This window comes from Xiphophorus couchianus, chromosome 12 (assembly GCF_001444195.1).
Source record: "Xiphophorus couchianus chromosome 12, X_couchianus-1.0, whole genome shotgun sequence".
NCBI lineage: Eukaryota > Metazoa > Chordata > Actinopteri > Cyprinodontiformes > Poeciliidae > Xiphophorus > Xiphophorus couchianus.
In genome coordinates, this window is record NC_040239.1 from 14,787,994 (window position 1) to 14,814,782 (window position 26,789).

The 26,789-nt window shown below is 36.2% G+C and overlaps 1 protein-coding gene and 1 long non-coding RNA gene across 2 annotated transcripts; both read left to right on the top strand.

Moving 5' to 3' along the window:
* Positions 1-7,378: 7,378 nt before the first annotated feature.
* On the top strand, positions 7,379-7,761 carry LOC114154746 (uncharacterized). Its single transcript, XR_003597612.1, has 2 exons — positions 7,379-7,653; positions 7,684-7,761. It is a non-coding gene; the product is annotated as an uncharacterized LOC114154746 (long non-coding RNA).
* A 4,362-nt stretch (positions 7,762-12,123) lies between these two features.
* Positions 12,124-26,716, top strand: slc1a3a (solute carrier family 1 member 3a). The gene is made up of 10 exons (XM_028034107.1): positions 12,124-12,272; positions 12,668-12,995; positions 13,557-13,694; positions 20,806-21,010; positions 21,564-21,606; positions 22,710-22,978; positions 23,079-23,312; positions 23,409-23,603; positions 24,231-24,365; positions 24,614-26,716. The coding sequence occupies exons 2-10, from the start codon at positions 12,812-12,814 to the stop codon at positions 24,819-24,821; spliced, it is 1,611 nt and encodes a 536-aa protein (XP_027889908.1). The 5' UTR covers positions 12,124-12,272; positions 12,668-12,811; the 3' UTR covers positions 24,822-26,716.
* Positions 26,717-26,789: the final 73 nt, after the last annotated feature.

Genomic DNA, 26,789 nt, shown 5'->3' on the forward strand with positions numbered 1-26,789 from the left:
TGGCCTGATCTGAGCTGTCACAGGACAGATAAAAGCCACTGACAGGTGCTTAGGGAGGCCATCTGTTAACCTGCAGTCCCAGCCTATCAAACCTCCTTACACAGATTAGAGGTAGTAGGTGTTTGACCATTCAAGCCCACAATGTTCAACCTTATGTCCTGAAGGATTCTTATTGAGAACCTCAGACGTGATGCTTTTCTATTCTTATTGATGAACTCAATCCATGACTGATATAGAATCAATAGAATGATTACCTATTCTGTTGTGTACGTTTTGCTATGATTCATTGTCATCTAAACAGCAGGGAAATAAAGTCAAAAAGGCAAACCTATTTGTTGTGGATTTATTTTGAAACTAAGAAAAACAATTGATTTAAAAACAAACATTTTGTTACACAAACATGCATTTGTTAATTTAAAGGCTGGAAACAACCAATTTTTTGTTTGTGTCTGTATGCCATCATCTGTGATCCCAGTCATCCTCACCATGAACTGCTCTCTTTTTGTAATCATCAAGGCCAGTATGAGCAGATTCTGAAACTTTCATCCCTTGAGCCATTACACGCTTGAATTCCTACCAGCTCAGGGCAATCTCATTTGCACAATGTGTTAGAAGAGCAGAAATTCACAGCTTCCTGCTTATTGTAGAACATGCTTGTGTCTATTTCATCATGTCTTATGTTTTCATTCACATTGTAGAGTAATTATACCAGTAAGCATTCAAATATTAAAGCTTTTTAACATTTCCCTAGTCAATTCTTTTCTTATAATCTGTTTACCAGTAGGTCAATGTGATTAATTTAATTATTTTAACTCTTAGCTAAAATCTTTTAATGTTATAATGTAGCTATTCTATTATATTCTATTGGATTCTGATTAAAGACACTAATCCTGTGCAGTTGTCACCACTAGGGGGAGGCAGTGTTATTCTTCAAGATTTTTTTCCAGTCCAAAGTCTTGTAGCAAATGTCGTAGCAACATTTAAGGAAAATTTTATGTTTAGAGTTACAAATAACTTTACCATTATTCTGGTACCAAAATGAAATTATTATTTTGGGTAATATTGATATTGATTAACAAAATTAGGCTATTTCATTGATACTCCTGTGTTCGCCATGCACATTAAAAGAAGACTATAAATCCCTAAAAGCAATAATCTGAAAGGCAGTTTTGACACGATGACAACAAACCTTTATAAAGTGGCATGATAATCTACCGTTCTTCATGTTGCTGCCATATTTTGTTTATTCCTTTGTCTTTTTAGACTTTTATAAAGGTGGCTTTCACTTTGAAGTTGTTTTTGACAGAAAAGAAAGGTCTCAAGTTCAAGTCTTTGAGAAGATCTTTTAATAAAGATCTGATCAGGTTTCAACTTATCCCCATTGGGATAATAAAGTACACAGCATTTGAGAAGCTTAAATGTTGTATTCATTGAACCTAATACGTTTGATTAAAAATGAAATACACTGAAATTGTCCTGCTTATTTTGGAAGGTTTCCAAATGTACTTTTCATTAGGCACAAAATATTCACATAAATTAAGGACTATCAAAATTAATGTGAACTTACTATGCATTACATAATAAAGCAATTCAATTTCAGTTCTGTTTATTTATACAGCAGCAATTCACATGGCATCTCAAGTCACTTCACAAAAAAATTGTGTTCTATCCAATCATACATTCACTCCAAAAGATTTTATTTAAACAGTCCATCAAGTTCAGTTTACTATTGAAATTGGTAAAAAAAAAAAATCGTTTCCTATTTAAGGAAATTCACTCCTCCGGAATGGACGTGTAGTGACAGTAGACAATTGCTTAAATTATGTATTTCCAGGCAGCTATTACCACTTTATAGCATAATCGAGTAACTATGTTACCTTCAGTTGTTCTATCTATATATATATATATATATATATATATATATATATATATATATATATATATATATATATATATATATATATATATATATATATATATATATATATATATATATATATATATATATATATATATATATATATATAGGGGCTGCACAGTGGCGCAGTTGGTAGCACTGTTGCCTTGCAGCAAGAAGGTCCTGGGTTCGATTCCCGGCCGGGGTCTTTCTGCATGGAGTTTGCATGTTCTCCCTGTGCATGCGTGGGTTCTCTCCGGGTTCTCCGGCTTCCTCCCACAGTTAGGTTAGGTTAATTGGTCTCTCTAAATTCTCCCTAGGGGTGAGTGTATGTGTGAATGGTTGTTTGTCCTGTATGTCTTTGTGTTGCCCTGCGACAGACTGGCGACCTGTCCAGGGTGTACCCCGCCTCTCGCCTGCAACGTAGCAGCAACCCTCCCGACCCCATTAGGGACAAAGGGAGAACAGAAAATGGATGGATGGATATATATATATATATATATATATATATATAACTTAAAAGTATTTTTACTTTCTTTGAAATTGGACTTGTCTCTTTAAAACCTCCTGCTCTTTCTGAAACTCAGCCTTCAGGAAGTCATCACAACAGCGCTCCTCTATTAACCATTTAACAATATTTTTACTAGTGTTACACTGAGAAATAGCTCCTATACTGAGCTCATTAGTTTCGCAATTACAACAGGTGTTTGCTAATTGCTGCTGGCGAGTCAGACAGTGTTGAGTGGGGGGAGCATTGGGGCAGAGCTGCTCTGTAAGGCAGACGTTTTGGAGCTTAGAAACTGCAGCTTTGAGGTGGAGCTGCGCCATGAAGGTGGTGCTTGGGTCCAGCCATTCGTTTTGGACAGCTGAATAGATTCTTGCATACTTGCAACACTCCAGGTATGTTTGAAAAAAAAAAATTGATTTTAAAGATGCTGTCCCTTTAAAGGCTATAGGATAGCACACAGAGTTAGCTGCAGCAATAACTTTGTCTAGGAAAAGGTCAAGATGAAACAGTGACAGTCTTTCCACTTTTAGGTGATGGATTGTACAATCAGATTCTCAAAGCATGCAATAAAGTTTTATAACTTACCTCTGCTTCAACCTTGTGCAACTTATTTCCTGACCCATCTGCTGTCTTCCTTGTTCTCTTTGATGCTGTTGTTCTCTGACAAACATGTGAGGCCTTCACAAACTACTGGATTTAAACTAATGTAAGCTTACGTACTGGCCACTTAAATTACAAATGAAGTGACACCTGGATTTTATTTCAATACAGTACATAAAAGTTTGGGGTCGAAACATGATAAAATGTGAAATGTTCAAAACGGTGTGAATGCTTTTGCTGGGCCCTTTAAGCTAAAGCAGGCAGAAATAACAGTTTTTAAAAAAAAAAGATTATAGGTCAATGTTGTGTTTTTGCTGCTCTTTGACAAATGACCTTCAACAACTAGTGCAATTGCAAAATCTGTACACAAGCTGTTATGTTGCTTAATGTGAACTGCTGCAGAATTGGTTCACAAACTTTATATTTGATTTTATCTTGAGTCTTCAGTCACATTATGTCAAATGATTTCTTATGAATTTCAAATGAAGTTGTTTTCTAGCCAGCTCTTTTCATGCTAAGATAGTTTGAAGGACTGGCATCTGAAAATTAAATTACAAATTTAGTTTTTATGTGCAATTAGCTTTGCTGCTTTTAGCCACTATGTAATGTTAATACGGCATTTTAGTCTTTCTCTGCTATTTTGCTGCTGCTTTTTCCCCTTTTTCCTATTCTGCTGTTTTTCTTTCTTCAGCATCCGGATGATGAGCCGCTGTGACTGTGTCCAACGAGGCCTCGTTCAGATCAGATCAGAGAAACTGTGTGTGAACAGCCCTGTCTCCCAGCGTGCTCATTGAGCAGCTATGAGACCTCTGGGTTTGAAGTTTTCAACATTTGATCCATGGGAAACCCTTGCAGACAATGATGCTGGTGAACAATGTAGCCCCAGTTTGGAGTGTCCCCTGAGGGCCACTGCACACTGATCTGATGACCTGTCCTGGATACATCTCCCCACTGGGAATGAACCACTCCCATCTGGCTTGGTACAGTATCTAGGAAAAGGTAGAGTTACATACTCTTTCTGGTACCGAGACTTGGGCCACAGTTGTTGTTTATGGATAAAATGTATGTTGATATGCATGGATGTGAAGGTTGGCTAAGGGGATTTAAAGCAAAACTTAGTTACATAACTCCCCCTACGGCTACCAAACCATGACTTTTTTTAAACGTTTGCATTAAGTTGCAAATAAAATATTTCTCAGCACTGTATAATTTGATCAAGTTGGAACGGAAATGAACTTTTCTTCATTTTGGACTAAATACAAACATTTACTCATTCTGCCATGACGTAGAAAAATTATGTCAACATTTGAAATCTCTGTGATCCCGGCTCTTCTTGAGACACCTTTAACAGAATAATTGACACTCAGTCCACAGATACTCACGCCAAGACTTAATAAAATAAACAGTTTAGTTCAACATTCCACCCATAATTGGTTTAACTTATGAGTGCAAACCTCTGATGGTGTAATTAAAAGTCTGTTTGCTATAAAGCAGGATAGTTTAAAAATAAGATGAAAAGGGTAATGAAATATGCTGTAAATACAGATGTTTTTTTCTAAATCAAATTCTTTCTTTGTGATGCATTATTATGATGGGTCAAGAGATTTTTGGGTAATTGGATTTTCTCATAAAACATCAGTGATAAAAAATATATATATCAAACACATACTAGCAACAATGTTTGATTTGGTGTGATTTTCTTTTCATATCTAAAAACAAAAACCCATTACTCTGTGACAAAGGGAAACAAAACATTTTGCAATTCTCTCACTCTCTGTTGCCCTCCACACCTAAACAAGTAAAGTAAATGCTTCAGCCCATGATGTCAATGCCCATATTATGTAAGGACATTGATTAGTATTGCTTTAACACAGAGCTCACAATGTGATATAAAAATGTGACTAAACTAAAAAGAAAATAATAAAAAATATTACCCAAATATAAATTTATCATAACAGAAGAAACAGCGCCTCCTACAGCAGACGTATACAATAATTATAGTGCCTGTTTGGGAATGTGTCAAAAGTCAGATTTTTTTTGTTTCTCCTTCATTATGAGTTTTAAGAATATATTTGTATTTAGAATCCTCATCAACATAGACACAAAACTGATTTCTGGTTATTCATTTTTGAGAACATTTTTGATTGTATTCACATACATAATTGGGAAAACTTTTTCTAAGTTTATGTTTATTATTTGCATAATGGGCATAGTTCCTTTTTACTCACTATTTTCACATATTAGTTTAAAAATATTTTAAAAGAGCTCTAGCAGAACAGTGTCACTGTTTTGATTGAGCTCTTTAAATAAAAAAATGTCTGAGTTCTTCTCAGTCTATGTATTTATACATAAAATATTTGACCCAATACCTACAAGATGTAGGTTTTATCCCAACAGAAAATACTTTGTATTTAAATTTGACAAATATATTTTAAAACGAAAATGTATAAAGCAGTAAAGTTTTTGGTTTCAATCCATGGTTTCTGAGACTAAAGCATGGAGGGACTCGAATCTCAGTGCTTAACAGTTTTATCGAGGCTCTATATCAATGAACTACTACTCTAATTCTTGTGAAAGTTGGGTTATATTTGGAACACAGTAAACAGTTTCAAATCTTATAAATAGAAAGCCAAAAGGGCTTCAGTAGAGATACAAAGCTGCACCTTTGAACTCACTTATCCAGTTGCTTTTCTGTTTATTGTGTTGTCTTACGATAAGCTAAACTAAGTTAGAGTAAGCTAACCTGAGCCAGTCTAAGCTAAAATGTGCCCTGCTGCCATTTAAATCATCAGGTTAATCACATAAGCAATAGTCTGAACAAATAGTGTCATTCTTTTTCACGTACTGAGGTAACAGTTTTAAATGAAAGTTTTGTGATATGTTCCACATCCATTTTTTGTGGTTTGGCTCGGTGAATTATGTAGCAGACAGTCACTCTGTGGGTCTCTGTTCTGAAGGTGTGGAATAGTGATAACAAATTACATTTTTTATTATTAAATCAAGAAAGTCAAGAGTTTGGGCCTGTCACATCTGGTGTTGTTCATACAATGTTCAGGGAGAACTTTTGCTACTCTTGATGTAGGGCACATGAAGCTGAAATACAAAATGTGATCACAGAGTAAAGACAGATTCACTGCCTGCTTGCTGGCTCAAGAATGTCACCATTAGCTCATGACTGAACCAACAACAATGAAAGTAATGGATGAATCCTCTTAAAAATGTTTACATTCCTTCCACAAAGATGTGGTTAACATGCAGTAACATGTATGAAGCTGAGGCCACTGCTGAAGCATCTGTATGTTAAGACAAGTTTTCTGAAAATAAACTTTGAAATTTGTGACCAATTGCAAGATTTGAAGAAGAGCTTTTTTGAAAAAAAATGTTGAACCACCATGGATTTCCTTCATTGTTGTCTCTTTGTCCAAACAAATAAAGCAGCAGGTTTAAAAATCGGATCAGCGGCATTGACAATATAACATCAGACATTGCATTCTATGCAACATGTGACTCGAGCTAAAGCCGAAGTGTTGAAAGAAGCCATTCAGGGTTTCTGAAACCCAGGAGATGATGGAGAGATATTTTGATAGATTACATGTCAAGGACAGTCATAAATAGTGTTGGGTAAGTTACTTAAAAAATGTAATCCGTTACAGTTACAAGTTACCTTGTTTAAAATGTAATTGTATAACTTTTTCGATTACTTTTAAAAAGTAATGTAACTAATTACTTTTGATTACTTTGAGGTTTTAATGAGTATTGACCCATGTTCAGCATTTCATTTTTGAGAACTGAGTGGGAACTTTAAAAGAGCACTAAGCTGAGAGGGAATTGCTGACAGGCAATCACAGGAGGTCCACAAGAAGAGATGCCAGCACCAGGCATGCAAGATTTTCTCACACTCCTCTCATCGGGCCATACTCTTTTCTGCTCCTCCCCCAGGCTCTACCATTTACGCAGTTTGTAGACTAAAACAAGCAGGTTCAGAAACCACTTCTTTCCTACAGCGGTCACCTTATTGAACTCTTCCCAAAGACCAGTCTTTCCTTCCCCTCTATCCATACCTTACTGTACCATCCCAACATTTGTACAGTGTTCCTCTTCAATTTGCACCTGTATAGCGACCTGCCTGCCAGGTCATCTAGTGGCTCTGCACATACATGCATTTCCCTAGGGGTAATTTATTTATTCTGCTGCACATATCTATCAACCATCTTTCCTTACCCTAGCTGTGAATAACTGCATTTTATCTCTAAATACTGCATGCTGTACAATCTGCACACGTTGCACTTGATTAGATGCCAAACTGCATTTCATTACTTCATACATGTGCAATGACAATGAAGTGCTCTAGTTTAGTAATAAATACACAAAGTAAGACTTTTACATCACATTTTATTTTTCTTGATTTTTTCTTTGCACACCCTTGCTTGTAAAATTAAACACGGCACAATACAGTGCATCAAGAATTAAGATGGACGATGGGTAGTCAAGTTAGTCATTGAACATTTAACAGTCAATGGAATGTTGACAAAAATAGAAGTGTTTGCAACATATCATTCAAAATCAAAACGGGAAAAACAATAGTTTTCCAAAATCACACAATCACTGTGTTAGACAAGCAAAACAACTCTTGACACTACAACGTAGTGTCAAGAGTTGGGGTAGAACTGCCTGCCAGGTCATCTTCCCGAGTATCAGATGGACTAAACGTGCCTTTCAGAAGAACGCCTGGATGCTTCCTCTGAAAAGAGAGAGAAAAAGATAGAAGAAAAATATACTATAATTAATAATTATATGTTCAAAGTAGCATTAATTGGGACCTGCCCATAGCAATGCATAAGGAGAGTAGTGACTGACTTGCGAAGCAAGTTATAAAATTCCACAAGCTAATGACTACTATTTAGCTAAGCTTAGCATTGATGCTAATTTGTAGCATCAGAACGCTGGGTCCAAACCGACGGGCACACACTTTGGCAGGCCCCAGTTAAATTTCTTCAGGAATTTTCTAGTTTACTTTATGTTCATCATGAAAACCATAACACTAGCACATTGCATACAATGTCTCATGGGAAAGAATAGATTCCAAGGTTTGTCATGCATCAACACCAAACAGTCAAATATTCGTAAAACAATGCGCTTCGTCTATCAGTGAGTTGCACTTACCTCTAAATGTTTCCTCAGGTTTGACATAGATTGCTTCGACGTGGACAAGTTCTTGATAGCCGGCAAACACTTCTTGCACTGCACGGTTAAATTTGAGCCATTTTCACATATGTAAATGAAATGCTCCTTATATTTCCAGTGCTGGAAGGCTGTCATTTTTGATGCGCTGCTTGAGCTGAAATGGAGCCGTCCGCTCGCTCGCTGTTCCTCCAGGAGGCTCCGCCAGCACAGGATGGACCATCAGTGGCATCGCGGCTGGCAAATATGATAGAGACAAGGAGCCGTAGCGGGAAACGGCGATATAGGGCGCAAAGCAATAAAAATATCATTACATATTTCGCAAAGGTTTTTGTTCATATTTTTTTTTAAATGTAACTAAATTTGTAATTCTTAATATTTTCGGAAGTAACTGTAACTGAATTACATATTTTCTCATTGTAACTGTAACGAATTACAGTTACTCTTTTTTTGTAATTAAATTACATAACGTCGTTACATGTAATCCGTTACTACCCAACACTGGTCATTAACGGGAATCGCTTTTTGTGTTCAAAACCAACGACGCCCACCCTGGAGCCTCAGCTGAATGATGATTTAACCAAGAGCTAATTGTATTGTGGTATGATTTCAATGCCTAGAAAGGTTTTATCTCTGTTGTTTGTTCTCATTGTTGTGTTCATAGGTTCTCTAAATATGAACTATCTCCTAACAATCACATACCCTCAGATCAATCTTGTCTCTGAAGTTTTCATTTCAGAGGTCTGTTGGAGAACATTAGAGAAGAAACAGCATTATAAAGACCATAAGAGACAGACCGGGAGAAAGTTGGAGAGACTGACTTTGACATCTCAAAGCATCACTGTTTCAACACTCATTTGAAATGTATTGACTGTGAAATAACTGCAAACTAGCAGGCCAGGCGATGAATTCATTATTTAGAGAGCCAATGCTAACTCAGCCACTGGCGGTGGCTCGCTGCGTGAAAGAATGTTAGCTTTATAGTTTGCCAGCAGCCATGTTTTTTCACAACAAATATGAGGTAGATGATGCAAAATACTCTGCGAGGCAGAAAACTAGCATTGCACATCACCCTACACAGAATCACTACCATGACAGGAGTGGTGGCAGTATAAGGCAGCTGGGATGATTTTTTCTCATGGTAAGATGGAAGCAGGACAACTAAAGAAAACCTCTTAAAACTACAGTAGGTAACTTTTATAGAATTAAGTTGTCCCTATGTCCTAACAGTAGAATATGAGATAATCTGTGAAAAAATTAAACTCCTTTGCCTCCTCCCTGCAGTCCTATAGCCACCTGCAGAAACACAATCCTTGGTCAGAGCCAATCATAGCCAGGAAGAGGGAATTAGCTCTGTAACTCATGCTCACACCCTATGTGCTACAATGAAGTGGTTTAAATAAGAGTATTCTTTGGCAAGAAAGTTCCAGTAAACTCTGGAACAAAATCCAACTGAGAGTTTGTACATTTTAAGACTTCAAACTGATTTTTATAAATGATCATGGTTCAATCTGATAATCTGATACACTTTGCAAACAATGGGTGTAAACTGACAAAAAGAAACTTCAAAATCTTCAAAAAGAGTTGTAACGACTAAAGAGAAAGATCATTATCTGCTAATATTTAACTGGGAGGTTGAATACAAATTCATGAAGCCTTTTTACATCTTTAGTTGTAAAACATTTAGAAACGTCCTTTGTGTTGGTGCCTCACGTAAAATTGCATTTTAAATTTTTGAAAATTTGTGATTTTAATGTCACAAAATATGGAAGGTTTTTTGTGATATGAACACTTACAAGCCAATTCATTAGGTCTTTCTTCTACATTCCAGAAAATAAAACTTTCACGTTGAGAAATCAGTCAGTTCTAAATTCATCTTAGGAGTGATTATGTGAGCACATATTTGTTTGTTTCGTATCGTTGCTCTACCAAATGCAAGGCTTGTGATAGATAGTTGACCTGCTCAAGTGACCTGGTTGTTGATTTCTGGAATGTACTGGAGAGGCAGAGTCAATATTTGGTCATTACATAGCCAATTGTACAAATTTAAATCTGTAAGTCACAATGACATGATGACATAAGGTATGAGAGCTGTTACCAATTGTCCTACATTGAACCTTTTGATAAATTAGCTAAGTTAAAGTGATCCTTTATATCCAAGGATAAAATGAAAAAGTTTGACACTTACATATTTTTAACCTATTAGTTTGTGACCATTTCACTGTTACATGAAGCATCCTATGGTAAATCACACTTAACAAAGAAAGTTTAAAACTCATTGTGCTTGTTCATATGTGGTCATTTAGTTAAGTATTAAAGTTAAGTATGAAGTGTCTGCCTATCTGCTACAAAACATCTTGGGGAAAAAAAGTCTTGCTTATTCCAAGTAATATTCCCCTGAGCTTTTCAAGACCTCTGAGACCACAATTTGTATCTGAAAAGTGTTTTACATCATAGTGGGAGTCTCTTTCATAATTTAAAACATGTTACTGCTCCACTTGGAATTTTCCTCAAACTAACTCAAACCAAACACTGTAATAATGTGCAACTCCTTTTCCTAAAGCACATCTAAATAATCTGATCTGAACACAAAGCAAAAGAAAGAGAGAAAAATCCTGTCTTAAATCAGTACAAATACATTCACTGTTGTCTCATTGCGGGGTTTCCTCATGTTCTAAGAAACACACAAAGTTAATAAAAACAGCTCATGTAGAAAATTGTGCACATAACAATCCACTGTTTATTTAAAACGGATCTTTTTGCATTTGGTGGATTTTTCTGCCAAAGTGCTCTTGTAGGAAGTGAAGCATCCATTGTTTTCAATAACATGAAGTGTAACTGCACTCAGCTAATTTTCTGCAAACTTCTATGAAGCATGATGTACAAATGACGTTGCTTTCTTGGCAGAAGCTAGTTAACCAGTTGCCCCACTTGCAATTGGCAAATATTTGCTGTCTCTTTTTAGTTTACCATACTAAATTCTACACAGATGTTGTTTGTTTTTTATGGAAACACCAAGAGGACTTTGCATAGCAGAAATGTACTGAAAGGCCACAAAAGAAGACTATTTTGTTGACTTCTTGGAGATGTTCCAACATCATACACACATTGAGCTTTCCAAGAGTTCATAACCTTTGAACTTTCTCACATCTGTTACAAACAAAATTGTCAGCGCATCTAACTTATTTTTGACAGGTCCACATAAATTAATTAGAACATAAAAGCAGAAGGAATAGGCTACATGGTTTTAAATTTATTGTTGTTGTTTTTTTTTTTTACACATTACAAATCTCAAAAGTGTGGCATGCATTATTATTACAGCTAGTTAAGCTCACCTTGGTTTAATGTCTCTACAACATTATCCCCCGTTCTTTGAACTTAATGACGCTGTTTATTTGCTAATCACAGTCAGCCAAATCCATATCCTAGTTACACCAGATTTTACTTGCAAACATATTTGCAAAGCCTCTATTTTTCTTCTAATTGAGAGCTGTGCACTTTATTATAACAGTCTGTCCCATGGTTCAACTTTCACAACACACTGCTAATCAACCCTGTTTTGTTTAACAGGGTTTGTTTTACTATGTTGACTCATTCTTTGCAGGAGCCCCTGGTCAGGCTGAACTTATGAAGCATGAAAAAAACTGTTTCAAAGGACAGCTGAGAGGGCCAGAAGAACACAAGAAGGTCCTTTTTCTTTCTGCTTTTTGAAAAGCTCATTATTCCTCAAGTTTGCCTCCGCCTGAAAAGCACCCCCTCCACTACCTTATTTCACTTTTTTAGCTGCCTACCCCCCGCCCTCCATTTCCCCTCAAGCCCACGCTGTGCGACTCAGTGACTACCACTTTTCTGAGAGGGCACCGCCTCCATTTTCTCACTGGCTCTTTCGTTCCCTCATCCCTGACGCTGACCCCTCCTTTCCTTTCTCCACCCCTCTCTTTCTCCACTGAATATCTCTTCATTGCTGTCTGCACAGTCTGCTCATAACCAAAGGACCCCTCTCACACCGATCCAAGCTTTAAACCTGATCTTTTCCCTGGAAAACTCAGACATTGCTCCAGAGGACCTTATTGCTCAAACCTAAAGGTATTGAAAAGAGCCTCTGTGTCCATATTTCGTTATCTACTGTATAACTCAGAAGCAGAGCTTCTGTTTTTGAATTGACCTGCCTATCTAAGCCAAACTGTACACGTGTGTGCAGAAAAGGAAGTTTGCAAATTCTTTACAGCTGCCAATAGAATGCTGGTGTATTACTCAGAATGCAGTTTTGTCTTGACTTGGATGTTAAAACATCTTTTATACACAGGATTTCTATTTGTCTTGGTGTTAAGATTGTTTCTGTCACACACAACAGCAGTCAGAAATGTAATTTAACACAGATAACTTATTTTTGTGGTTGCTTCTTGTTTCATCTAACAAAAGTTCTTGTCTATGTCACATTATGACATTTTTATTGACATTTATGTCATTCTTTTGAGCAGGTAACTACTAATCCTTTAACCAAAGGAGAGGTGTGACACTCAGGAGCAACAGGACTTTAACCTAGTCATCAGCGCATCTATAGTGTTTTCATCGCTGCGAAGGCCTGCTTGGGAACAGCAGCTCTGCAGATTCCAGCCACAAATATGACTCAAAGCAATGGAGAGAATCCACAGAGGAGCCACAGTGGTCTTCACCAAATCCGAGCCGGGATCCAGTCCAGGTCGTTGCTCGCCAAAAAGAGAGTGGAGAACATCAAGAAGGACGAAGTGAAGGGGTTCTTCATGAAAAATGCTTTTGTCATTCTAACCATCACTGCTGTTATTACAGGTAAGGAATAAATTGTCTAGGGATAGTTTTTCTCTTGGACTACTGAATGGTTTATATTCTGGGCTCTCTGAGCAATTTAGTTAATTACAAATGAGACCTCATCATTCCTCACAAAAACTCCCCACATCAGCCCAATAATTGATCAGTTCCTTGTCACAAGCAGCAGAATAACGGACGAAAGAAAGAAACCACCAAAGACCTAACACAGTCAGCGCTGATGAATTTAACAGACTAGTCTTTCCTTGACCCCATGCCTGACCTTTGAATACTCTCTACTGACCCCTGAATTCTGCCCAGGAGGAGTTGAAGCTGACTCACAATGATGTCTGCAGCTAGAAATACACCAAGTCATGACAGATTGTTAAATTTAGGATGTTTGTCAGATTTCACAATCTGTCACCTGGAACTGTCATTATATTTGTGGTAGCTTGAACAATCGACTAATTGGATAAAAATAGACATGTGCTTTGTTCTGGTTGAGCAGTGTTGCTCGACTCTTTCTGGTACTGTGTAGAATATCATAATTTACCACCTTTTCCTCCACATCTGATCTCCCTGCAGGTATAATCCTCGGATTTTCTCTGCGTCCATACAAACTGTCTTACCGTGAAGTGAAGTACTTCTCCTTTCCTGGAGAGCTGCTGATGAGAATGCTCCAGATGCTGGTGCTGCCATTGCTTGTCTCGAGTCTTATCACAGGTATTGTATAACAGCTTTGTGTAACAACAAGCTGGATCAGAAAGAGGATGTGTATTTATTTGACAAGAAAAAACTAATTGGAAGTGTTGCTGGATGCTTGTTATATCTTGACTTGTTGGTATTAGGAAAAAAATTTCAGTGTGAAAAAAGCACAAGTTCATAAAAAAAAAGATTGGACATACACTATGGGGTAGATGACAAAATATTTAAAATGCCTTCTTTTTACATAACCATTTTAAAAACATCAACAGTGACACTAGAACAATGTCACCCAGCTTGGGGCCATCCGGGCCATTGTCTGATGAGGCACACATTCCTGTTCTGTGTTACTTTAACAAGCTGACCGAACAAACCACGCTCCTGAAATCACTAAATACATCTCATTTCATGGGATAATAAAGTTAAAAAACCATGGTTAGAAAAATATATAAATAAGAAAAAAATAAACAGAAAAAGAGGCAGATATTGAATGGTGTACTAATAATTTTTTTTTGATGTGTTGCACTCATTTGATCCTATATATTTTTTTACCAGCGTCTCAATTTTAATGTAGTAAAACTGATTACCCTCAAAGCTTGCTTAAGGCAAAAAGTGTTGTCCTTGACTGCACCTGGTTTAAATACTCAGTAACACACATCCACAGAACTACTCCCATGGTCCTTTGTTTAACCTTTTTATCTCACAACTTAAAGACAACGCAACATGCTCCTCCATCGCCTCGTATTAACAGTATTGTATTTCTCTCATCCAACCTTCTCTGTGTCTCCTCTGCATGACTCCACAGCTTACTTCTCATTTTGTCGTTAGAAAATCCTCCCCCTTTGTCTTCTAACACTGTTTCTATCAACAACTCCTTTTACATTTCGTTCTTTGATTTTTGACCTTTGTCTTTGGATGCAGCCCCTCTGTTGTGAAACACCCCAGATGCCTGCTTGTTTATTTTTCTGCAGCTCCACCGATCTATAAGTACATTACGAGCCGTAAAGTGAGCCAGCTATTTTGTAAGCCAACATGCTTTGTTGTTATCTAGGTGGATGATCTCATAAGCAACATCCAAACATGTTGACTTGCAGTTCTGTTCTGAATCACATGTTTGACCTGTTTTTAACGGTTTTGATTTGGATGCAACAAATCAAAACTGTTTTACTTAAAGTATTTTACAATTAGTGTACATTACCTAGGTATGGTAGGTAATGACCTACCAACTGGTAAGGGTTCTGAGCCCTTACCAGTTGGACCAGTATTTCAGAAAAGCAAACACAGAAGGCATCCTAGTGATATTTCTATGGATAATGGCCTGTTTGTTTGGAAGGAGAAATTGTATTCACTTTTATAATCACTTGCAGCCAATGGTTAGTTTTACGTAACCCTGACTGACAAATACTGCAGGAGTAAATGTCCGGCTTTTGCAGTGACTGACAGGGAGAGAGCCCAGTCTTCAGTGGGGATGACACAGACAAATCTTATAATAGTCGGCTTTGTGCTACAACAGAGCATAACATCAGCATCCTGATTTGTTCACAACACATGATCTCAGCCACAGCGTGTTTGTTGCTGTTTCCAGAAAAGTATACATTATCAGCAGTTCCATTACTACAGCAGTTTCTTTTGTCTTCAAGTGCTCTTTTCCTTTTTCTATCAAGGCCAATTAGGAGTAATTATTACAGAATGATGTTTTGATTATTCTGATTTTAAAGCAGTAATTATTCCATTTTTGAGCAATGTTTAGAGAGTTAACAAATGTTATACATTCACGCCTTTTTTGTACCTTGAATAGTATTAAGAAAAAAATTGTAACTCATAGCTTTCTAAAACCTACAGTATTTGTATTACTAAACCAACAAAAATGAAATTATAGTGAAAGAAACTGTCTGAAATGAAGAAAGAAAAAAAAAAACAAAGATTATAATAATAAGTAGCGGTTTAAAATTATTTGTCATCCAGAGCCATAATTGTATTTAAAGGTGCAGTACAATGTAAAATCCACTCTTTTTGAGCTTTGCAGCATAATATAATGCTATAACATGATCTAACTGGAGTGTTACCTTGATTCTTTCATGCATGTTTGAGAAAACCTTAAATCTCCTGCCAATTCAGCTGTGTAAAATAGGTAGACCTAGTACTACCTTTGAGGCACAGCTCCTCCTCCGGGCTGCAATTTCCAAGCGGCCCTCCCTCGTGACTCCCCTACTCAGCTCCTCCAGACTAGCCAACTGCAATTAGCAAACACCTGGTGGAACTGCGCATCTGCTGAGTTCATAATACGAGCTACTTCCCAATGCAACACTGGTAAAAAAAAAAAAAAAAGTTAAAGGGTTAATAGAGGAGGAGCAGGAGTTTTTAAAGAGACAGCAGCTCAATTTCAAACCATTAAATTACAAAATCTAATTTCTTCTAGGTCATATTTGATATATATATATGTATATATATATATATATATATGTATATATATGCTGCTCAAAAAAATAAAGGGAACACTTAAACAACACAATATAACTCCAAGTAAATCAAACTTCTGTGAAATCAAACTGTCCACTTAGGAAGCAACACTGATTGACAATCAATTTCACCTGCTGTTGTGCAAATGGAACTTTGTACAGAACAAAGTATTCAATGAGAATATTTCTTTCATTCAGATCTAGGATGTGTTATTTGAGTGTTCCCTTTATTTTTTTGAGCAGTGTATATATATATATATATATATATATAGCATTTTTATAACTACTGAAGTCAACATACCTACTTGATTGTGCTATAAAATGTTACTATATGCCTGAAAAATACATATTACTTTCTCTTTAACATCAGGATCTTAACATGTTTTCTTTATCATAATAGAGGTTCTATGTAGCATATATTTGATTTAATCTTTAGAAAATTGTGTATCCACTCCCATGTCCATGAGTAGGTTGTGTTTAAATCTTTTTTTAGAATAATCATTTCTACAAGTAAGTCAAAATCCTGTTTTCCATAAAATCCTGTTTATTTTTATATTCAATAATATTTATAATGCTAGAGCTGTCTTTAACACTCTGATGAAAAATCATGCAGCTCATGATTATCAAATATGAGGAGACACCATTTAAAAATAACCAATAAATTAAAATAAAGAGTCATTACAGTAAAAGTTAGTAATATAGAAGACAAAAGTACTAATGTTTTAAAACTGTTATTTTTAAAAGTCTATAATAGAATAGAATAGAAGTACTTTATTCATCCCAGCAGGGAAATTACTTTGCAGTTACAGCATAGAGACAAGACACAATAACAACTATACTGAGTAGTAATGGTAGTTGTGTTAATATGTTAATAAAATTATGAACCTCCACTAACTAATTTCTGATGTCACAAATATAAATTAGTAAACAGTCATTAGTAAGTCTAGTTACTTTTTTATCAGGGACATCAATTTAATTTCGTAATGTAATGTTTATATTAAAATGCAGCTTTTTGATTTCATTACTGTTTAGTTTTTTTCCACATTTTTGCTGAAAATAATGAATCTGCCAGCCCACTGTGTTTTGATCGGAAACAATAATCTCACATACTTTAGCTTTATCTTTTTTCCCCCATCCTAAATTAACCAAGCAGCTTTAATCCCTCTCTGGTGAAATAACAGCAGGATTTTTCATAGGAGCAAGACTTTGTGAATAATCTATTTCTGTAATTTCTACAATGACCTGTCCAAGGGACATGATTCTGAGTCGGAGTAGTGCTTCTATGTGAAAAGAGTTGTCCCATGTGAAAATGTCTTGCTTCTGAGCTGTTTTGATCTACAAGTGAACCTGAGTTGTGAGCCTGAAAAAATTTGAGCAGAACTCAGAGTATGCGGTGTTTTGAGCTGAATGTAGTGGGGCCCCAGAAGGTAAGAAATGAGGGAAGGTAAAGAGGGTTGAGCTGTAATGCGGATGAAGGGAAGAACAACAGATAGAGACTTATGAGAAAGAGGCTTATGTGGTCTGCTCATTAAATGAGAAACAAGACCTAGAAGAAGCTTTGTTTGCTAATACATTTTTATTTCTTCTCATTTCAGTCAACTCCATCACACTTGATTCAATACAACCTGAAAACTGAATAATACAGAATAATTTACAAAATAATGGGAGACCACCAGAGAGTTTTTATATTGCAGAGATTAAAGAAGGAATGATGGAATAGAGAAAATAAAAGGCCCGAAGAGAAGAAAATATTACAATTTGAAATTCAAAATGAGATCTTAACTTTTAAAATTCAGAAAATAACAAAACACATACTAGTGTTCTACTGCATAAAGTTTCCAAAATGTTAATGTTTGTAGTTGTAACCTGACAAAATGTGAGGAAGTTGAAGGCACTGTACATGCTGTGTTTCACACTGACTCTCACAGAGCCGGACTGATGAGCATTCCCCCAAACTACAAAGAAAGTCATTCAGCTTCACATCACACTGCACACTTCACACTTCAATCTTGTTCCTTTCGATCTTTTGAAAAGATTGAATTGGTGAGGCTGCATCTGTTGTTGCCTGGACAACAGTCTGGAGATCATTGTGAGTACGTGCAGGGCGGACTAAGTCAACAAGTTTTCCCAGGGTTGTCAGACAGGGAACGGGAAGAAAGCGAACACGGAATGAAAGAGAACTAAAGCAAAAGGGTTAGTCTGTTAGAAAAAAGAGAGGAGGGATAAAAGATTTGGGGAGAGGCAAGAGGAATACAGACGGGTGCAAAAAGGCACCCTGAAAGAAGAGATGGTGATGGAGGTGTGGAAAAGAGAGGAGATAAAAAAAACTGGGGATGAGTGAATGAAGGAGGGGAAGGAGAAGATCAGAAAGAGATGGACTAAAACCTGAGTCCCGAACTGATGAGGTGATCGGAACAAACAGGTCCAATTCTGGGGCAGCATGTCCATCCAAACACATCTGTACTCTTTCTAATGATACTGTCTGATACCTCTACTTGGTTTTCTAATCATTTTCACTCTACCGAGTTATTCCTAAACTCCAAAGTTCTTGAGGCAGACAATAAAGTTGTGATCTTCAAACAACACTGACCTTTGGAGGAATCCACAGACGTCTCAGCAAACATCTGTAGAATCAAAGAGCTACAGAGGAATACATAAATCTCTCAAATAGACAAAGCCTGCTCAGAAAGCTCTGAAGAAAGATAATAGTTGAATTGAACCATTTCAAAGCAACCTGTCTCCTAATTCAGGTTTTTTTTGTGGCCTTTTTTTCCATCTTTGTCCCCATAGATGGTTTATTGTGAGAACCATTAGCTTTCAATCTGCTTTAGGCTTTTGTAATTTCGTAGCAAACCTTGCTCTTAAATTGAAAAACGTTGCCAGACACAACAAAGAGTTGCGCTGAAAGGGATTTTCTCTGTGTGAGACATCACTTGCACATACAGTTAGACCTTTCTCTGTATCATTTTCTCTGAGGGACAAACAATGCCCTAGATTTAGCCAGGCAATCAGCAACTAACATCTCTGCACACTGTGTTCACAACAAAGTGATGACACACAGAGAGACACGTCGGACTTTGCAGATGCAGAAGCAGAGATTCTGTACTACTTTTTCTACAGTTTGTGGACAAAATAATTCAAAATTCATATTTTGGATGTTTTACCTCTGCAGCTGTTTGTGAATTTACTAAATAAAAGCAGATTTTATTAGTTTTCCCCAAAGGGATTTAGTAGCAGGTGTTGTTTTTCCAGCATTAAAGGTTGCAGTCAGATTGTGTTTCTTGTGGCTCTTTGTTGTCGGAGTCAGAGATGATAATCCAGTTGGGTGTATTCCCCCTATAATTACCAAATCTTTTCCCAGGCTAACTGGACACACAAAGGCACTGAAATTAGTGGCACATCAATGCTATTCTGATTGCGATGGGCGTAACTAATAATCACAATCAAATTACTACCATCTTTCAAAAGTCAAACACCCCTGTTAAGTTCCAGTCTTTTGCGCTAAAGAATTAAAAGTATATCATAGAGATTATGATAAATGATTTTAAAATGTCTTTAACATTTGTTCTGATGTAAATGCTATATAATTAACCTGATAAGTCAACAAAGTTTTTTGATGAAAAATAAGTTTAAAAACTGAAATAACCTATTTCTGCAGCTAGTGTTCGCAACCTTAAACAATTGTTTGTCAATGCATCTTTTCATTTAATTTCACTATGAATCAAATGTCCTTTAGCTTAAGACATAATTTGAAAAAGATCAACAAGGATCAAGGATTTCACTACATAAAGGTATCAGTTAGGTAAAGAATAAAAAAAAAAAATCCAGAATGTATGGATGAAGGTTAAGTTTTGGGTTTGATTCATACATATGTTTGGCACAAAACCAACAATGAAAATCTCCATGATTTGGAAATGTGGTGGTATTACCATCAAAATCTTGTGTTGTTTTTCTTAAGAGAGAACTGGGGTTTTGTCAGGATAAATCAAATTATGAGCACCTCAAAAATATTCAGTTTTAAGGCAAAACCTTCTGCTATCTGTGTAAGACTGAAAAAGAAGTGGAAGTTTACTTGAGCAGCACAGTGAGTCTAAGCAAATACCAAAGCAACATGACTGCATGAGAAGAAAATTAAAGTTTCGGAATGATCTTGTCTAAGTACAAAACTAAATCTAACAAAAGCAAAATCTGTGAAATACCTGAAGGGGCCTGTAGATAAAATATATCTGTGCAATCTGAGACTTTTGCCAGATGCAGTGGAAAATATTGTAAAGTCAAAATGTGACAGATAAGCTGATAGACTCCTACCATAAAAACTGAATGCTTCTTTAGACTCAAAAGGGTTCTTTGGGTAACATATTAGTATCAGGGTGTGCACACTTATGCAAGCAAGCTATTAGAATCAGAATCAGCTTTTTTGTTTTTAGCCAAGATATTATTCACAAACATGAAATTTCACACTCTCACAGTACACAGACACAATTCAGCTTTTTGTCATTGTTTATATGTTCAAATATTTTCCGCTACATTGCATATTAAAGGTGGAACCCCCCCCCCCCCCCCCCCCCCCCCCCGCTGCTTTATCCTACAGCGGCAGAAATATTCCATGTTTGTGCAATACATAAAAAAAATAAACATTTTTTTTTCTGTTTGAATGATTTTATCTTCTTTAGGTATCGCCTCTCTGGATAGACGGGCTTCTGGTAGAATGGGCATGAGGGCAGTGATCTACTACACCACCACAACTGTGATTGCTGTGTTCATTGGTATAGTCATGGTGCTTATTATTCACCCTGGAAAGGGATCCAAGGACGAGTTCACCAAGCAGCAACAGATAGAGCAGGTCAGCCCTGCTGATGCCTTTCTGGATCTTATCAGGTATTCAAAACAGTGCTTCCTAAACAAACCAAAAGAGTTTCACCAAAAATCAGACAGCAAAACCCACATGTGTTGTAAGTGATCATTTTTGTCTTGTAAATAGACTAAGGATATTTAGGTGTACCAGTAGCAAAGTGAAAGTCAAATGGAATATAAAAACAGAAAATGTGAAGAAACTGTACAGTAAATACAAATTTACAACTTAAGAACATGTTTCTATGCAGTTATTAAAAATAGCATAGTCAGATTAAAAGAAGCATGCAACTGAGTAGGAAAAAGTGAAAATCTGTACAAAATGTGCATGTATCTACAAAAAGTAACTATTTGCAAGAAATAAAAAACTGCAATCGAATTAAAGGAACTACTCTCGCTTTGGAGTTTCCACACTGTTCAAAATTGCATTTTAAATTTTAAATTTTTCAGAAACACAAATTGTTCAAAAACACTTAACTATTTCGAAGGAAGAACTTGTTCATCATAGAAAAGCAGCTTTTGCAGGTTCACTCTTTAAAAAATTTACTTTTTATTGTTTTTATTTTTTTTTTACCTCCAGAAATATGTTTCCTCCAAACCTTGTGGAAGCTTGCACCAAACAGGTACATTTTCTTTTTCCAATATGAAATGAAATGAAATTACGTCATTCTAATGTAGCACACTCAAAGAGACTTTATACTGGTAATTACTCACCAATGTAGCTGAACCAGATGGTTTTTCTCTAGAAAAGTTTCTCTAGATGAAGATTTGGTTTTATACTCCTTCTGTGGTATCTAACATCACAAGTGTCCTTCTTACGGAAAGCTTAGGTGAACATTTTTACTTTGTAAGCGCCACATAATACAAACTTGGCATTATTATAATTCAAATTTATAACATAATATGTCAGAGAATAGCGACTGGTTTGTTTTTGAAACAAAGCCCATTAAATCTTCTCTGAATGATGGAGATTTCTTTTTGACAAAAAAATTGTATTCTTTCATTAGGTTTTGCCCACATGCTTTCTTTCAATATCACATTGTATTATTAAAACATGCCAGTATAACTAAATTTTCCAAAGCCAGAGAAAATTTAAATTATTGCAGGATGTTGTTTGAATTTGTTTCCATGAAATCGAGCTCTTGACATTTTGAAGTCAGGAAGAAATTAAAATAAAAATCCCATCAAAACAGTTCTCAGAAAACAATAATATCAATAGTAATTGCATTATGTGATTATCCAAAAGGGGTTTCCAAAACTTTAGCTGTTGAGATCCTTGCAAGTTTCCACTTTCATCACCTTTTGTATACACGCATGTAATCGAGGAAGCACTCTCAGAGATATGGACAACAAAATGGTAAGATAGCAGGATAAATGGATGAATGGATGGATAGATGTGCTGTTGGGCAGGCAGGCAGTTATGTAAAATACTGAATCACATTAATTCTAAAAAACACCAAAATAGCAATTTAATTTTGAGATGAACAATAAACTGTAAATCCAGGCCAATCAGCCCTGACCCACTGCACCCATTGACTGGACATGCAAATAAGCAATAGAAAACTCATTTGGGACGCAAATTATTCTGTCTGTGTACTGTGGCGCTCTCAAGACCATGCAGTCCTGGCCAGATAGCATTGACTGAACCTAAAAATAAAACACTTTTAGATAAATTTTCCCAAAACAGGAATTAATTAATTCACATTTGTTTTTCTTTAAACTTCAGTTCAAGACGCATTATGCCAAGAGAGTAATCCAGGTCACTGTTACGGTGAACGACACAATATTCCTCCAAAATGGCAGCCAACAAATTGCTCAAGAGGAGATGATTCCTGTACCAGGATCAGTGAATGGGATTAATGCCCTTGGCTTGGTGGTGTTCTCCTTGTGCTTTGGTCTGATCATTGGGAACATGGGGGAACAAGGACAACCCCTCAGAGATTTCTTTGACTGCCTCAATGAGGCCATCATGAGGCTAGTCGCCATCATAATGTGGTATGTACTAGAAATGTGAGCTAGAAAGATGGATTATCAAAAAGAAATAACACGTAATGAAATGTTTCAATCTTTCTTTTGTAAAACTCGCTATCCCCAGGTATGCCCCTGTTGGTATTTTGTTCCTCATTGCTGGTAAAATTGTGGAGATGGATGACATTTCAGCCATGGGCGGCCAGCTGGGAATGTATACAATAACCGTTATTAGTGGCCTGCTCATCCACGCCATCATAGTCCTCCCAACGCTCTACTTTGTTATCACCAGAAAGAATCCCTTTCTATTCATTGCTGGACTGCTGCAAGCACTTGTTACTGCCCTTGGAACATCTTCTAGGTTTGTGATTCAACTGACATAGACAAGGAGATGTCTAGATGAACATTTTTATTGTACCTTATGACTTTTCCTATTAACCCCTCTGTTCTCACACAGCTCTGCCACATTACCCATCACTTTTAAATGCCTGGAGGAAAACAACAAGGTAGACAAGCGTGTGACCCGTTTTGTTCTCCCTGTCGGAGCCACCATAAATATGGATGGAACAGCTTTATATGAGGCCCTGGCAGCCATCTTTATTGCACAGGTCAATGATTATGACCTTAACTTTGGACAGATTCTCACCATCAGGTATTGCAAAATTTTGCTGCTCATAACAATATTAGTTCAAAAATACAAAACCAAAAAAAAGCAAGACTCAATTTAAAAATATTTTATGCCGAACTAAATGTACTAAGTTAGATCTGCTGAATCTGTGGCTCTTTGATTGGTAAACTGTGCTACAAAAGCATCTAAAAAGTGTGACATTTGCATTCAGTCCTTCTGAGTGAACACTTTGTAGAATCCTCTTTCTCTGCAGTTCTAGCTGCTTCCTTGTTTGGTGTGTTTTTTTACTGTTTTTGCACAATTAGAGACTGAATTATTGCCCAATCTTCTTTAAGAAATTGCTCAGGTTTAGTCAGATTGCATTGATATAAATGCTGGGTTTTGCATATATTTATTCATCAAAAGAAAGATTTTATATCAGCCATCATTCTCTTTTGACATTTGCCACAATAACAGGCTATCTTGTGTTGGTCTAATCCCACTGAATACATTGATGTTTCTGGCTGTGTGTGATAAACTGTGGAAAGGCTTAATGGACATGAATTCCTTTGCTTTAGCGCTCTCAGAAAGAAATGCCACAGCAACCAAAATTACACGTTTACTGAATAAAAGAGATAAATAATATTTTGGGGTCTATCATTTTCTCCTCAGCATCACAGCCACGGCAGCCAGCATCGGTGCAGCTGGAATACCTCAGGCAGGCCTGGTTACCATGATCATAGTACTAACATCTGTAGGTCTTCCCACAGATGACATCTCACTGATTATTGCTGTTGACTGGTTCCTGTAAGTATCCAGGAGAATGGGCTTTAGCCACTCCCTTTGAATGGCAAATTAACAACAAGTTGCAGATTTTGTTCAAAATGTTCTACAGCCATACATCGCAATTGCTCTGTTTTTGATTGAATTTTGAATATGCTCTGCAGTCTTGGCATTATTTAAAGGGACAAAGTGTTTGATCTTCTTTTGTTGGTTCATCTTGAAATCCTGTTTTTGCACTCTGACTGTTTTAATGTTCTTTTTCTGTTTCTTAGTGATCGATTGCGCACCACCACCAACGTCCTTGGTGACTCCATCGGAGCTGGCATCGTAGAACATTTGTCTCGCCACGAGTTGAGAGTCAATGACCTAGAGTTGGGCAACCAGACGGTTGACCAGACAGAAAAAAAGCCATACCATCTAATTTCCCCAGAGAACGAATATGAGAATGAGAAGCCCACTCCAGATGACACTAAAATGTAGTGGCAAGATTTCTACCCTTTCTTTCTGAAAAAGAAAGGGTGCAGAACTTATCAGACAGTACTGCACCGTATTGTCTGATAAGACCTCTTGAATTCTCACAGGAAAGGTTGTTTTTTTTAATGCAATTAAAAGTCCTGCCTGAACATATTTCAGGCCAAATAAGCTCCACTAATGTGTGATGCTCCTCTTCACACCCTGCAGATTGGAAATAATCTGTGGTCATGTTGGCTGTTCTCATGGATACACTGTAAAAAAAAAAAAGTCTCTAATTTATGGTAAAATACTGGCAACTAAACTTTAACCACCTCTTCTGGCATTTTACCATAAATTAGAGACTTTTTTTTTACAGTGTAGGACAAAGATCCATCCTGAGATACATAACTAGTATAGCCTGGCTGCTATTTAGCTATCTGTGGCCTTCATTCCATATTTCCTACTTCGCTATATGTAATGACCAACGTCATTCACTAGAGGGGGGTATTTCTGTTATTTTAAAACTTAAGTAATACGCAGCTCATCAGAGCACATAGTAATGACTGCTTTGAGATTGAAGCTTTTTGTTGTTGAGTAACTGCTGATTTATATGAAACCTTAACGTATAGCTATAGTATACTTCTCTCTGTAAACTAATGAAATGTGTCAAATATCATGCAAATAGAATAATTTACCAAACTCTTTGTTGCAAAAGGGGTTTTTTCAAACCCCTGCACAAACACATGTGGCTTTAACTGCTTTGTACATATTTTAGATTTATTAGGGAATGGTATGCTCTACAATTAGGAATATATTGTTTTGGGTCTCAACTGACCAAAGCAGTAAATGTTGCTGTAGTAGTAATAGAAACTATATTTTTTTGTACACATAACCAGAATAAGATCTCATCAAATACCCTATGGGTGTGTTTTTGTTATAGCCTACAGCTTCCTCAACCAGTGGTTATAGTCAACTAATACAATTAAACTGCTCAGCCATTCATATTCAAGGTCAATTTACCTGACTTTGCTAAGTATGTGATAGATTATTAACCCAAGAGGTAAAGATATTCATTTTTAACCAAACTAAAACAGAAAAAAAAGCATAATTTTAATCTAATTTTACTCAAATATGTAAACAATCCAAAGACTACAGTGATGTTTTGCAGAAAACATGCTTTAAGCTTTTATTTCTCAGATTAAACAAGGACATGAAATTTGGAGCATTTAAAAGATGAAAATTGTCTTTCTTTGTATTCAGTTTACTTTGCTATTTTGTTTTACAAATTACCAGCTTGTGCATCTTCTCGATATGTGATAATATGATGCAACATAAATGCATGAAAGTTTCATCATAGTTCAATGGTTTTGAATAGCAAGAAGATGGCAGAATATATAAAAAATATTCTGTGTTGCACCTATTTTCTAGCTTATGTTTCTCAGTAAAAGGTGATACTGATTTTGTCTGATTTAATTATCCTCCCTGTTAAACACATTCATTTTCAGCTGCATTTTTAATTTGTCTAGCTTGCTGTTTCTTTATCAACTCATTGAATAAATGAATTTGCATTTTCATAGTAGATATTTTGTATAGAAGATTATTTCAGAAATGGTGTACTTTTATAAAAATCTGTAGATAAATATGTAAAAGAATTTTGGATTCAAATGGCTATGTATGTGTTTTTTGAGGATTGTATAAATACAGAAAATGTAACTACATTCTTCTAGTCTTATGACCAAACTGTAATTACATTACACACTTAAGGGAATTGAAAGGTTCATTTGTTTACAGTTGCTGGTGACTCATTTGGTACAAATGCTTCTTCTCATGCATTCACATGTAAACATATTTTATTAGATAGCTGTAGTTTTGACTTGCATGAAATATTTTTATTAAAAAAATAAATGAGCAAGTCATTTGGAGGTATGTTCATTATTTCATCATGACAAGAAAGAAAAATCTAAAACAAAACTGAATTAGGTTTTATCTATTTTA